The sequence below is a fragment of the Palaemon carinicauda genome, chromosome 18 (assembly GCF_036898095.1).
Source record: "Palaemon carinicauda isolate YSFRI2023 chromosome 18, ASM3689809v2, whole genome shotgun sequence".
Taxonomy (NCBI): domain Eukaryota; kingdom Metazoa; phylum Arthropoda; class Malacostraca; order Decapoda; family Palaemonidae; genus Palaemon; species Palaemon carinicauda.
In genome coordinates, this window is record NC_090742.1 from 44,384,975 (window position 1) to 44,398,549 (window position 13,575).

Genomic DNA, 13,575 nt, shown 5'->3' on the forward strand with positions numbered 1-13,575 from the left:
GTCCAAATTTTAATATATTCACCTAATCAATATATTGCTTGGCCTCTTTATGTAGAAATGAGTCAAAATAATAGAAATTCAGTTTTTTTTTCCCATATGTCATAAAAAACAAGAGATATTCATATTAAGTTATCCCCACTCAGAAAGTGAGGTGTAAATGATAATGAAAATTAAATTCACAATGTTTTCTATGTGGTAAATATATTCGAGATCATTAAGGAATACGACAGATAGTGTTGAGAATAATGAAGTACATTCTAAAAGAAAAACAATGTTAGATTCATTACATCAGTGGTTGTAAGGTTTTTGTGGAAACCTTTCAAGGCAGCTGACATAAGCAATGTATCCTAGAAGCCTAGAAATTACGAGACCCGGATGAATAAAATCTTAATTTTCACTACTAAAGGCTTCACATCTAAAACTTAATCTTCTTATGAAATACACATTCCAGTATTGCTTTATAAAACTGAATTCTTTTCTTCTTTACTCGTCATTTTCTTATTAGTTTAGGATAACAAAACATTTTCAACGTTTTATTCTAATTACAATATAACACTGATTTTGCGTCAGGATACTGAATGTTACTTTGCATGTTGGGCTGTGGAATTGATGTAATTGCATGAGCCTTAACTTATTCTATATTTTAAATTCCTCATGAAACTTTTTATTTATTTATATTCATTAGTTTCAAATTTATTTTATTTGAGATCAATAGGCCCTAATAGATTTATTGTTGAGAAAGATCGGTACCATAATAGGCCCTAATAGTTTATCGTTGAGAAAGATCAGTAGTATAATAGGCACCAATAATTTATTGTTGAAAAATAGCGGTAGCTTAATAGGCCCTCGTGTTCGGAAGTCGTACATAATACGAGACGTCATTCTCACCAATGATGTCTATATTCATTCTTTCTCTTGCAGAATCTAAATAAGAAAATTTTTCATTGCATTGAATTTAGTCTTGGGTTTATTTCCTACATATATTTATTACAGATTTACGAATTAAAAGACGGAGACGTCCAAATTTTAATATATTCACCTAATCAATATATTGCTTGGCCTCTTTATGTAGAAATGAGTCAAGATAATAGAAATTCAGTTTTTTTTTCCCATATGTCATAAAAAACAAGAGATATTCATATTAAGTTATCCCCACTCAGAAAGTGAGGTGTAAATGATAATGAAAATTAAATTCACAATGTTTTCTATGTGGTAAATATATTCGAGATCATTAAGGAATACGACAGATAGTGTTGAGAATAATGAAGTACATTCTAAAAGAAAAACAATGTTAGATTCATTACATCAGTGGTTGTAAGGTTTTTGTGGAAACCTTTCAAGGCAGCTGACATAAGCAATGTATCCTAGAAGCCTAGAAATTACAAGACCCGAATGGATAAAATCCTCATGTTCATTACTAAAGGCTTCATTTTTAAATCTTAATTTTCTTATGAAATACACATTCCAGTATTGCTTTATAAAACTGAATTCTTTTCTTCTTTACTCGTCGTTTTCTTATTAGTTTAGGATAACAAAACATTTTCAACGTTTAATTCTAATTACAATATAACACTGATTTTGCGTCAGGATACTGAATGTTACTTTACATGTTGGGCTGTGGAATTGATGTAATTGCATAAGCCTTAACTTATTCTATATTTTAAATTCCGCATGAAACTTTTTATTTATTTATATTCATTAGTTTCAAATTTGTTTTATTTGAGATCATATATTATATTTTCGTGGGATTGCAAACCATGAAATGGGGATTTTGTTTTTTGCTTCCTTTATTTGTCAAATTTGATTCATGTGAACTCAAAAAGCTTAAAAGTCTGTGAGCAGGTGCTTGAATTAGATGACAAAAATCTAATACAGAGGGAGCGGGAGAGCCCCGCCGAAGAGCGGGAGCGGGAGAGCCCAGCTGCATGAGTGTGACTGGGAGCGGGGAAGTCACGCCACGGGAGCGGGGAAACCACGCCACGGGAGCGGGGAAGCCTTGCCGCGGGAGCATTAGCCCCGCCACGCCAGCGGGAGCTGGGGAGCGCCAGTGGGAGTGGGGCAGCACCAGCGGGAGCGGGGGAGCGCTAGTCGGAGAGGGGCAGCACCAGCGGGAGCGGGGGAGCGACAGTGGGAGGGCTGTCGTGGGTTTGGCGGCACGGGAGCGGGGAAGCGCCGCCGAAACAGCGGGAGCGGGGGAGCGCCGCTGCACCAGCGGGAGCGGGGGAGCGCCGCCGCCCCAGCGGGAGCAGGGGAGTGCTGCCGCGCCAGCGGGAGCGGGGGTATGCCATCGCGCCATTGGTAGCGGGAGAGCTCCGCCAGGGGGAGCGCTGCCGCACAAGGAGGAGCGCCGCCGCACCAGCGTGAGCGGGGGAGCGCCGCCGCGCCAGTGAAAGCAGGGGAGTTCCGCCGGGCCAGCGGAAGCGGGAGAGCCCCACCGCACCAGCGAGAGCAGGGGAGTGCCGCCGCTCCAGCCTGAGCAGGGGAGCGGGGGAGCTCCAGCCCCGCCGCGCCAGCGGGAGCGGGGGAGCCCCAGCCCCGCCGCGCCAGCGGGAGCAGGGGATCCCCAGCCCCGCCGTGCCAGCGGGAGCGGGGAAGCCCCAGCCCCGCCGCGCCAGCGGGAGCAGGGAGCCTCAGCCCCGCCGCGCCAGCGGGAGCAGGGGAGCCCCGCCGCGCCAAAGGGAGCGGGGGATCCCCACCGCGCCAGAGGGAGCAGGGGAGCTCCGTTGCGGCAGCGGGAGCGGGGGAGCCCCGCCGCGACAGGGTGGGAGCCCACCCGCGGCAGCGGGAGCGGGAGAGCCCTGCCGCGGCAGCGGGAGCGGGGGAGCCCCACCGAGCCAGCGGGAGCGGGTAAGCCCCGCCGCGGCAACGGGAGCAGGGGAGCCCAATCAGGAGCAGGTCCTTGAATTAGATGATAAAAATCTAATCCAAAGGGACCGGGAGAACCCCGCTGCGTGAGTGCGAGTGGGAGCGAGAAGCCACGCCGCGCGAGTGCGAATTTAGCGGGGAAGCCACGCCTCGGGAGAGTTAGCCCGCCACCCCAGCGGGAGCAGGGGAACGTGATTGGCTGCACCAGTGGGAGCAGGGGAGCGCCGCCGTCCCAGTGGGAGCGGGGGTGCCGGCGCGGGAGCGGGGTAGCGCCACCGCAACCGCGGGAGCGAGGGAGCACTGACACGTTAGCGGTAGCTGGAGAGCGCCGCCGCCCCAGCGGGAGCGAGGATTCCGGCGCAGCAGTGGGAGCGGGCGAGCGTTGCCGCGCCAGGGGGAGCGGGGGAGCCCCGCCACGCACAGGGAGCGGGGGAGCCCCGCCACGCACAGGGAGCGGGGGAGCCCCGCCACGCACAGGGAGCGGGGGAGCCCCGCCACGCCACAGGGATGCGGGGGAGCCCCGCCACGCCACAAGGATGCAGGGGAGCCCCACCACCCCAGCGGGACCGGGGGAGCGCCGCCGCCGCGCCAGCGGGAACGGGGGAGCCCCGCTGCGCCAGTGGGAGTGGGAGAGCCCCGCCGCGCTAGCGGGATCGGGGGAGCCCGCCGTGCCAGCGGGAGCGGGGGATCCCGCCGCGCCAGCGGGAGCGGGGGAGTCCCGCTGCGCCAGCGGAAGCAGGGGAGTCCCGCTGCACCAGTGGGGTCAGGGGAGCCCCGCCGCGCCAGCGGGAGCGCTGAATGAGGGAGCGCCAGCGGAAGCGTGAGAGCGAGTGAGCGAGAGCGAGTGAGCGCCAGGGGGAGCAGGTGCTTGAATCAGATGACAAAAATCTAATCCAGAGGGGGCGGGAGAGCCCCACTGCACAAGCGGGAGCGGGAGAGCCCCGCTGCGTGAGTGCGAGTGGGAGCGTGGAAGCCACGCCGCGCGAGTGCGAACGAGAGCTAGGAAGCCACACCGCGAGAGCGGAGAAGCCACGCCACAGAAATTAGCCCCGCCACGCCAGCGGGAGCGGTGGAGCACCGCCGCCGCAACAGTGGGAACGGGAGAGCGCCGCCGAAACAGCTGCAGCGGGGGAGCGCCGGCGCCCTAGCGGGAGCGGGGAAGCGCCGCCGCCCAAGCGTGAGCGGGGGAGCACCGCCGCACCAGCAGGAGCGGGGGAGCGCCGCCGCACTAGTGGGAGCGAGGGAGCGCCATCGCTCCAGCGGGAGCGGGGGTGCCGGCGCGCCAGCGGTGGAGCCCGGCGAGCCACTGGGAGAGGGGGAGCGCCGCCGCACCAGCGGGAGCGGGGGAGCCCTGCCGCTCCAGCGGGACCAGGGGAGCCCTGCCGCCCCAGCGGGAGCGGTAGAGCCCGCCGCGCCAGCGGGAGCGGGGGAGCCCCGCTGCGCCAGGAGGAGCGGGGGAGTCCCGCCGCGCCAGCGAGAGCGGGGGAGCCCCGCTGCGCCAGCAAGAGCGGGGTAGCCCCGCTGGCCCAGCGGGAGCGGGGGAGCCCCGCCGCGCCAGCGGGAGTTGAGGATTCACTCTGCGCCAGCGGGAGCGTGGGGGCTCCACCCCCGCCGCTCCAGGGGGAGCAGGGAATTCCCGCCGTGCTAGCGGGGGGGGGATTCCCGCAGTGCCAGCGGGAACGGGGGAGCCCCAGCCCCGCCGCGCCAGCGAGAGCGGGTGAGCCCGGCCGCTCCAGCAGGAACTGAGGAGCCCCGCCGCGCCAGCGGGAGCGGGGGAGCCCCGCCGCGCCAGCGGGAGCGGGGGAGCCCCGCCACTACAGCGGGAGCGGGGGAGCCCCGCCGTGCCAGCGGGAACGGGGGAGCCCCGTTGCCCCAGCGGGAGCGGGGGAGCCCCGTTACGCCAGCGGGAGCGGTGGAGCCCCGCCGCGCTAGCGGGAGCTGGGGAGCTCCGCCGCACCAGCGGGAGCTGGGGAGCCCCGCCGCACCAGCGGGACCGGGGAATCCCCGCCGCGCCAGCGGGAGCGGTGGAGCCCGCCGCGTCAGGGGGAGCGGGGGAGCCCCGCTGCGCCAGGAGGAGCGGGGGAGCCCCGCCACGCCAGCGAGAGCGGGGGAGCCCCGCTGCGCCAGCGAGAGCGGGGTAGCCCCGCTGCCCCAGCGGGAGCGGGGGAGCCCCGCCGCGCCAGCGGGAGTTGGGGATTCACCCCGCGCCCTCGGGAGCGTGGGAGCCCCACCCCCGCCGCTCCAGCGGGAGCAGGGGATTCACGCCGTGCTAGCGGGAGCAGGGGATTCCTGCAGTGCCAGCGGGAACGTGGGAGCCCCAGCCCCGCCGTGCCAGCAAGAGCGGGGGAGCCCGGCCGCGCCAGTGGGAACTGAGGAGCCCCGCCGCGCCAGCAGGAGCGAGGGAGCCCCGCCGCGCCAGCGGGAGCGGGAGAGCCCCGCCATACCAGCGGGAGCGGGGGAGCCCCGCCATACCAGCGGGAGCGGGGGAGCACCGCCGTGCCAGCGGGAACGGGGGAGCCCCGCCGCGCCAGCGGGAGCTTGGCAGACCCGCCGCTTCAGCAGGAGCAGGGGAGCCCCGCCGCGGCAGCGGGAGCGGGGGAGCTTTGCCGCACCAGCGGAAGCAGGGGAGCCCTGCCGCGCCAGCGCAATCGTGAGCGGGGGAGCCCTGCCGCGGGAGCGTTAGCCCGCCACCCCAGCGGGAGCGGGGGAGCGCGATTGGGAGCGGGTCACCAGCGGGAGCGGGGGAGCGTTGGCGCGCCAACGGGAGCTGGGGAGCGCCGCCCCGCCAGCGGGAGCGGGGGAGCGCCAGCACACCAGTGAGAGTGGGTGTGCTGGCTCGGCAGTGGGAGCTGGGGAGCGCCGCCGCTCTAGGGGGAGCGCCGCCACACCAGCGGGGAGCGCCACCGTGCCAGCGGGGAGCGCCACCGTGCCAGCGGGGAGCGCCACCGTGCCAGCGGGGAGCGCCACCGTGCCAGCGGGGAGCGCCACCGTGCCAGCGGGGAGCGCCACCGTGCCAGCGGGGAGCGCCACCGTGCCAGCGGGGAGCGCCACCGTGCCAGCGGGGAGCGCCACCGTGCCAGCGGGGAGCGCCACCGTGCCAGCGGGGAGCGCCACCGTGCCAGCGGGGAGCGCCACCGTGCCAGCGGGGAGCGCCACCGTGCCAGCGGGGAGCGCCACCGTGCCAGCGGGGAGCGCCACCGTGCCAGCGGGGAGCGCCACCGTGCCAGCGGGGAGCGCCACGCCGCACCAGCGGTAGCGGGGGAGCCCCTCAGCTGCAGCAGGAGCGGGGGAGCCTAGCCGGGGCAGCGGAAGCGGGGTAGCCCCGCCGGGGCTGCGAGAGCAGGGGAGCCCCTTAGCGGGAGCAGGGGAGCCCCCGCGGCAGCGGGAACGGAGGAGCCCCGCAGCTCCAGCGGGAGCGGGGGAGCCCTGCCGCGCCAGCGCAAGCGGGAGCGCCAGTGGCAGCGGGGGAGCCCCGCTGCGGCAGCGTCAGCGGTAGAGGTGGAGCGCCGCCGCGCCAGCGGGAGGGGATGAGCTCCGCCACTCCAGTGGGAGCGGATGAGCGCCGCCGCTCCAGCGGGAGCGGGGAAGCCCTGCCGCGCCAGAGGGAGCGGGGAAGTCCCGCCGCTCCAGCAGGAGCGGGGGAGCCCCGCCACGCCAGCGGGAGCGGGGGAGCCCCGCCGCGCCAGTGGGAAGCGGGGAGCCCCTCCAAGTCAACCATATAGAGTTCCTGTATCAAGCTTATTTTTAATTTATTACACATGAACACCTTTTGGGAATCCGAAATAGTCTTCAAAACTCTCAAACTCCTGGTTTGACTCCAAGTTGTATTTCGTCACCAATAAGAAAGTTTAATGCTTTCCTTTCAGAGCTCCAAAAGATTCTTTGTCACTCTGTGAGGATGAATATGAAATACCGGTGCATTCCCAAATCGGCTTCAAATTGTCATTCATATTCGAGCTAGAATGTTTAGAAAAGGTAAAAAGATCGTTTTGATCGTTGTATTGATCAACCCAAATTTGCAAGCTTTTATCACCGTGTTGCCTCTGAAGCAATTAAAATGGAAACAAGTTTTGGGTGATGCAGAAAATGCTTTGGTGAAAGTTAAGAGAATTGTTGTGTGTACTTTGACAAAAACCAAAAATACCTTGTCAAAAAGGAATCAACGACATGTGAAATCAGGAAGGTAGTCTTTAAAAGCAAAACAAGAATCTTGAAGACTAATAATTTATTTATTTGAAAGGATTCGGACAAAAGATACGGGAAGAAGAGGGAGACAGAAAGGGGAACAGGAGAGAAGAAATAAAAAAAGAAACAAGATTTTGGTGATGCAGAAAATGCTTTGGTGAAAGTTAAGAGAACTTTTGAGTCCTTTGAAATAAGACCAAGATATTACGTCAAAATTGGATCAACAAGTGGAATCAGGAAGGCAGTCATTAAAAGCAAAACAAGAATCTTGAAGACTAATAATTGATCTATTTTAAAAGGATTCTGAGAGAAAATACAAGAAGAGGGAGACAGAAAGGAGAACGGAAGAGTAGAATGAAAGTATCCGAAAAGGAGAACTAATTATAATTTGTTGATCTGTTATGATAGGCCGGATTTGAAATGAGAAAGTAAAGTACATGATGTTGAAGATAAAAGAAAAAAAAGATTGTGCAGAATAAAGCGGAGACTGCACAGAAGTAGGGAATATTGAATGATCAGAGAAAGATCTAAAATTCTTCAATCTGAAGTATTTTTATTTTCTCTCTACAAGTAAGGACTTCTGAGGAGAGAGACTCCTCAATTGGACGTCTTCCTTTCGGCAGGCTGTTATAAGAAAAGTAATTATCTAGGACCGACGGAGGAACGGGTTTGAGTTCGGAAATGTCTGCTCTACGGCGCCCTGGATTTGAGCTTCAGGCTCCAGCTTCGGTTGTCAGTTTGTGTCATCCTCATCATTATCTGTCTGTCTTCAGTGTTCGTGTCATCCAACAACGAGTAATAGTTTTTAAAAGATACAACTAACGTTCCGTTTCCCTTACGTGCTACCAACGCAAGGGTCTTTGGTCCCCCTTGTATTTAGGCGGGTCATACTAAATCATCACTATCAGGAGAGGCTTATTGAGAAACAAGAGACCTCTTCCAGTAGTTATAGAAAAAAGGTTTTTAATTGCAAAGGGATCTCTAGTTCAATTGGGTTCCGTCGACATGAAATAGGCTTCAAGATCCTCGTCAAAGTAAAGTCGACCAGGAGGAGAGGAACTAGTCAAACGAATACTTTGAAGAATGAGTTTGTTGCCCTCATCAGGACCCGTAAAAGATTGATACGCAGTTGGGACGTCAAAATGAAAATTAGCTTACGGGAAAAGGAGGAAATGAACGAAGGATTCGGCCAATTAAACAATCGACGAAAAGACACAAGAATGAAGGCGTAAATGAAAATGATACACGGAGAGGAGAGGAGACGGGTGGGAGAAAATGAGTTGACCAATTGACCAATTAAAGGCAGGCCCAAGATTAAACAATGTTTAAATCTCAGTGTGTAGCCTACACACACGCACACACATTTGTGTATATATATATATATATATATATATATATATATATATATATATATATATATATATATATATATATGTATATATATATGTATATATATATATATATATATATATATTTATATATTTATATATATATATATATATATATATATATATATATATATATAATATATATATATATAAATATGTATATATGTGTGTATAAATATATACATATACATACATACTTACCTACATACATATATATACACATATACATTTATTTATATACAAATGCATATTATGTGTATGTATATATATACATATTCATATGTATTTATATATGTTTATACATACATATACATATATATTTATTTGTTTTTATGCATACATACATACATATTCATATATATATATATATATATATATATATATATATATATATATATATATATATATATATATATGTATATATATATGTATATATATATATATATGTATATATATATATATATATATATATATATATTCTTTTATTCATTTATATGTGTATATGTATATATATATATATAAATATATGTATATATGTAAAAATATGTATATATATATATATATATATATATATATATATATATATATATATGTGTGTATATATATATATATATATATATATATATATATATATATATATATATATATGTACATATATATATATGTACATATATATATATATATATATATATATATATATATATATATATATATATATATATATATTATTTATATATGTATAGGAAATTGACCTAAAACTTTAAACATAGACAGCAATATCTTTGCTACATTGTTAATTCAATCTTTACCCCAAGAGCTCTATTCGCTTCATAATTATCGAGGCCAAATGGCAAAATTGGAGATAGTTATCAGTGTATAGATAACGGGATTATTTTGTTGGATTTAAATGCTGATCTGAATAATGGGTGGTTTTGGGAAAAAAATAGCTGTAATTAGTGAGTCACTGTCTTTTCGGTATTTGGAGGATTTGCTTCTGTATGGATCCGTATACCAACATTTGTTTGGCGCGATATAGTTAGATCATTATATTTTGTAGTCCTCCATAAACCTTAAGTGCTCTGTAGAAAGATCTTGTTTTCCTTCAAATCAAACAAGATATTTTCGTTAACTGGAATAATGGGAAAGGAATGAGACATATATTGTATAAAAAATCTGATTGATACTATTTTTAATGTTTATTTTTATTTCTATTCTGTTTTTAAATTGGGTAGTTTATCGTTTTTTACTGTATATTCCTTCTTTTGTATATTTGTACTCCTGGCCACATATTGTTCATGGCCTCAGTCATTATAGCTAGATATGACCCATATCGCTAGTTCAATTACTTTGAAATTTATCCTTTTGAATACAAAAATTTATTTTGTCTCTACTATTTACAGAAATTTAGTCGAACGCTGAAGCCCAAAGGGATTCTGCTATCAGTTGCATGAAAGGCATAATTGCCGACTGATATTATCAATATATTAGTGTACTTACAAAATAAATTTCGTTTGTAAAGTTTCAAGTTTTGTAATGATCTACAAATGTACTTACATTTTTAAGTCAAAATCATTTAGTTGCATTCCATAAAGCGTAGGTTTGAGAATTGTCTATCTAGAAAGAATAGTAAAAAAAAAAAAAAAAAAAAATATTGAAAGACTTAATTAATGCAGCTCAAGAATTAATCTTCATTACCTAATACTGTTATCAGTTTGTGCGCTCACGAGCATACACACACATTTTTCCTTGTTGGAGCCCTTGGGCTTATAGCATCTTGCTTTTCCAACTAGGGCTGTAGCTGAGCTTGTAATAATAATAATAATAATAATAATAATAATAATAATAATAATAATACCATGCCACAAAAAGGGAAATAACTATAAAAAAGGCCTTACCGCGCGGTGGACGCTGAGATAAAAAAAAGTTTCGTGTGAACAATAATTAGTGTTGAACGACCGATGGCCGCCGCGCGGTTAAAAAAGCCCTCTGGGAACCTACTCTGACGGTTTTTCAACAAACTTTAATGAGTAAGGTTGCCAGACCCACACCCCTTAACCCTTAGAGCAGTGGTACCTCAATCACACGTATTTCACCGCAGATTTGTGATTTTTAAAACTCCATTTAAGATAGAATATTGAAATTGCTTGGTGAATATAGATTTCATTTGGCTATCAGTCGTGATTGAGAATGCAAATCTTTGTAGATGTAAAGGGAATATCTGCTTAATAAATCAACAATCAATGCTGAGGATTAATAAGTTATTCATTATATAAGAATTAGGAAGTGAACCGCATGAAAAGATAGATGAAAAATACAATTATTCAGTGATGACAGGAGAAGGAAATCTCGATAAAAAGTTTTCGGAGATGGGAAAGAAATGGATAATGGTTGAGGGGAAGGGGAGAGGATTGTTCCTTGGACAGAGGGGTCTCTGCCTCCACCCTACCTACCTTAAACTCGGACTCCTTTTGTCCAGGTTTCTAAATTAGTACTAGATTCTTTTATCATAAGAGATTCAAAGTCTTTGTGTTCTTCTGAAGGAGATCATTTATTCCTATAAATCACTCGATTAGATTCTTCCTCTGCTTTATCTAGGGCAAAGAAAATAATCATTTTGGTAGAAATATGACGTTTTGATATACGTTCTTTTTCTAAATGTTACTCGACTTTCTTTTGGACTTTCTCTTCAGAGGATTTTTTTTTTCCCTCCGACAATAAAGTGAAGGATCAATTAAATTTCAGCATTAGGTTATATCAATATATATGTGCAGGTATATTCTGTTTAGATATACTAAAAAGCTTTTACGTGCGCTTAGATAACTGCTGATTATTCTTAAACTAGTGTCCGCGATCCGTCAAATATGACGGCTAGATATTTAGATAGATTTGGACACAATAGATGCAACACTTCTCACCCCTCCCCCTTAACTGCAACATGGTCGTTGTCGTTTCCGAGGTTATTTCTTGGGTTACCCCCCTCTCACCAGGGAATGACTACTTTCTCTCCCCCTACCCGAGCGATGAGGAGAGACCGAGTAGTAATACGTCTGACAATGCTACTTGGCGTTTCCAAAAAGAATTATATATATATATATATATATATATATATATATATATATATATATATATATATATATATATATATATATATATATATATATTGAGCGAAGCGAAAAATCTATTTTTGGGTGAGATAGCTATGTCGTCCTGATGGAAGTTCCTTAAAGTAGCATCCCTTAGGAAGCTACTTTAAGGAACTTCCATCAGGACGACATGGCTTGAGCCCAAAAATATATATACAGTATATATATATAAAATGTAGGGGAGATGCAAAATTACTTTTACTTTTTTATCTAAAAAGTAGAAAGAAAGTATTCGTAAACTTCCTCCCCTTATCCCTAAATAAAGGGGTCGGTTGCCTGGTGCGCCCACGCTAATGCTTTCTATTAAAGGCCTACTGTACCACCAAACCCCGTGTGTCCATATCATCCCTCACTCTATTTTTGGGTGAGATAGCTATGTCGTCCTGATGGAAGTTCCTTAAAGTAGCATCCCTTAGGAAGCTACTTTAAGGAACTTCCATCAGGACGACATGGCTTGAGCCCAAAAATATATATACAGTATATATATATAAAATGTAGGGGAGATGCAAAATTACTTTTACTTTTTTATCTAAAAAGTAGAAAGAAAGTATTCGTAAACTTCCTCCCCTTATCCCTAAATAAAGGGGTCGGTTGCCTGGTGCGCCCACGCTAATGCTTTCTATTAAAGGCCTACTGTACCACCAAACCCCGTGTGTCCATATCATCCCTCACCTTATCTCACCATCTAATTCCCTGCCTCCCTTTAGATCTTCTCCCCTTAACAGGCTCCTCCTAAGGTCTCCTCACTCCCCCATATCATCCATCCTCAACACTTGCCCACACCATCTCAGTCGTGACGCTGTTATCCTCTCTGTAATCTTTACTATGCCTGCCATATTATTTTATAATTTTCCAGTCTCTCGAGCAGTCTTTGTAAACGCTTATTGGCAAGTATGTGAAGCTCCTGAATCATTTAGGATTCTTTGAAATGCCAAACTAAATTGGCCATAGAACAAGTCCATTGTAGCTTCTGAAAGCCCCCTCCCCCAACTGTTTTTGTTGTTTGTGTGTATATTGTCCCACCTTATAGGGGATTTCATACGGTCAAGCATGTTGTTCAACAACCTCATCAAACCTCAAACACAACATGCTCGAAGAGCTTTTACATGTTCAAACCAATGAGACAGACAACCTCGGTTGGCACGAAGAGGAGAAGGAGCAAAGTGTCTTACCCAATACGAGGTAATGGCGATTGGGATAGCGATTGTTCTGAAGAAAAAGAAAAAAGAGGAGGTTAACATGGACAAAGGCTAGTTATTAAAAAGGTGCCAAATTTCTCATACCAACATTATGGAAGATCTGAAACTCCATCCAGATGATTTGTGTAATTATATGCGCATGGATGAGACGACATATTTAGAGCTTTTGAATTTGGTCAGTCCATTCATTACTCATAAAGACATCGTTATGAGGGATCCATTAGCCCTCATGAACGACTGAGCGCAACATCACTGTTTTTAGCGCGGACAGATCTTTGACAGATTTGAGATATTCTACTCTCATCGGAACTAGTAACTTTTCCATGATTATACCAGAAACTTGTGATGTCATCTACGGAGATCTTAAAAAACTATTTAAAGGTGGGTAATGATATTCAAAACGTAACGTTCATTTTATTGTTGAAAATAAGTATATAGTCAGGATAGGGGAAACATTGAAGTCTATAGTTGTAAAGTGCAAAACTAAAATACCAAGGGAAAAAAAGAAAATGTACTCTCGTTTCTAACTTACTTCTAGCTTATCCAAAGATGTTACTACAACGAGAATTGATGAAGTATGACGTTTGGACTGATGCTTGTTCATACTTTAACACGAACTAGCAAGATCCGCCCACGAAAGTCAGACCAGAGCAGACAATTCAAACACGTTGGTCCAACGTGTTTACCCCTTTCACACGTTCAAACACTCTCAAACATCATGTCAAACGTATTCGTGAACATGTTTGACAGTGTTAAACCCCCTTCACTGGTCACACAGGTTTTAACAGTTTTTTG

The 13,575-nt window shown here is 48.1% G+C and overlaps 1 protein-coding gene across 1 annotated transcript; it reads left to right on the top strand.

The window, feature by feature from the left end:
- Positions 1 to 1,925: 1,925 nt before the first annotated feature.
- LOC137657265 (collagen alpha-1(I) chain-like) lies at positions 1,926 to 6,121 on the top strand. Its single transcript, XM_068391602.1, has 5 exons — positions 1,926 to 2,360; positions 2,931 to 3,685; positions 3,927 to 4,582; positions 4,770 to 5,543; positions 5,709 to 6,121. Exons 1-5 carry the CDS (start codon positions 1,926 to 1,928, stop codon positions 6,119 to 6,121), a joined length of 3,033 nt encoding a protein of 1,010 aa, XP_068247703.1.
- The last annotated feature ends 7,454 nt before the right edge of the window (positions 6,122 to 13,575 follow it).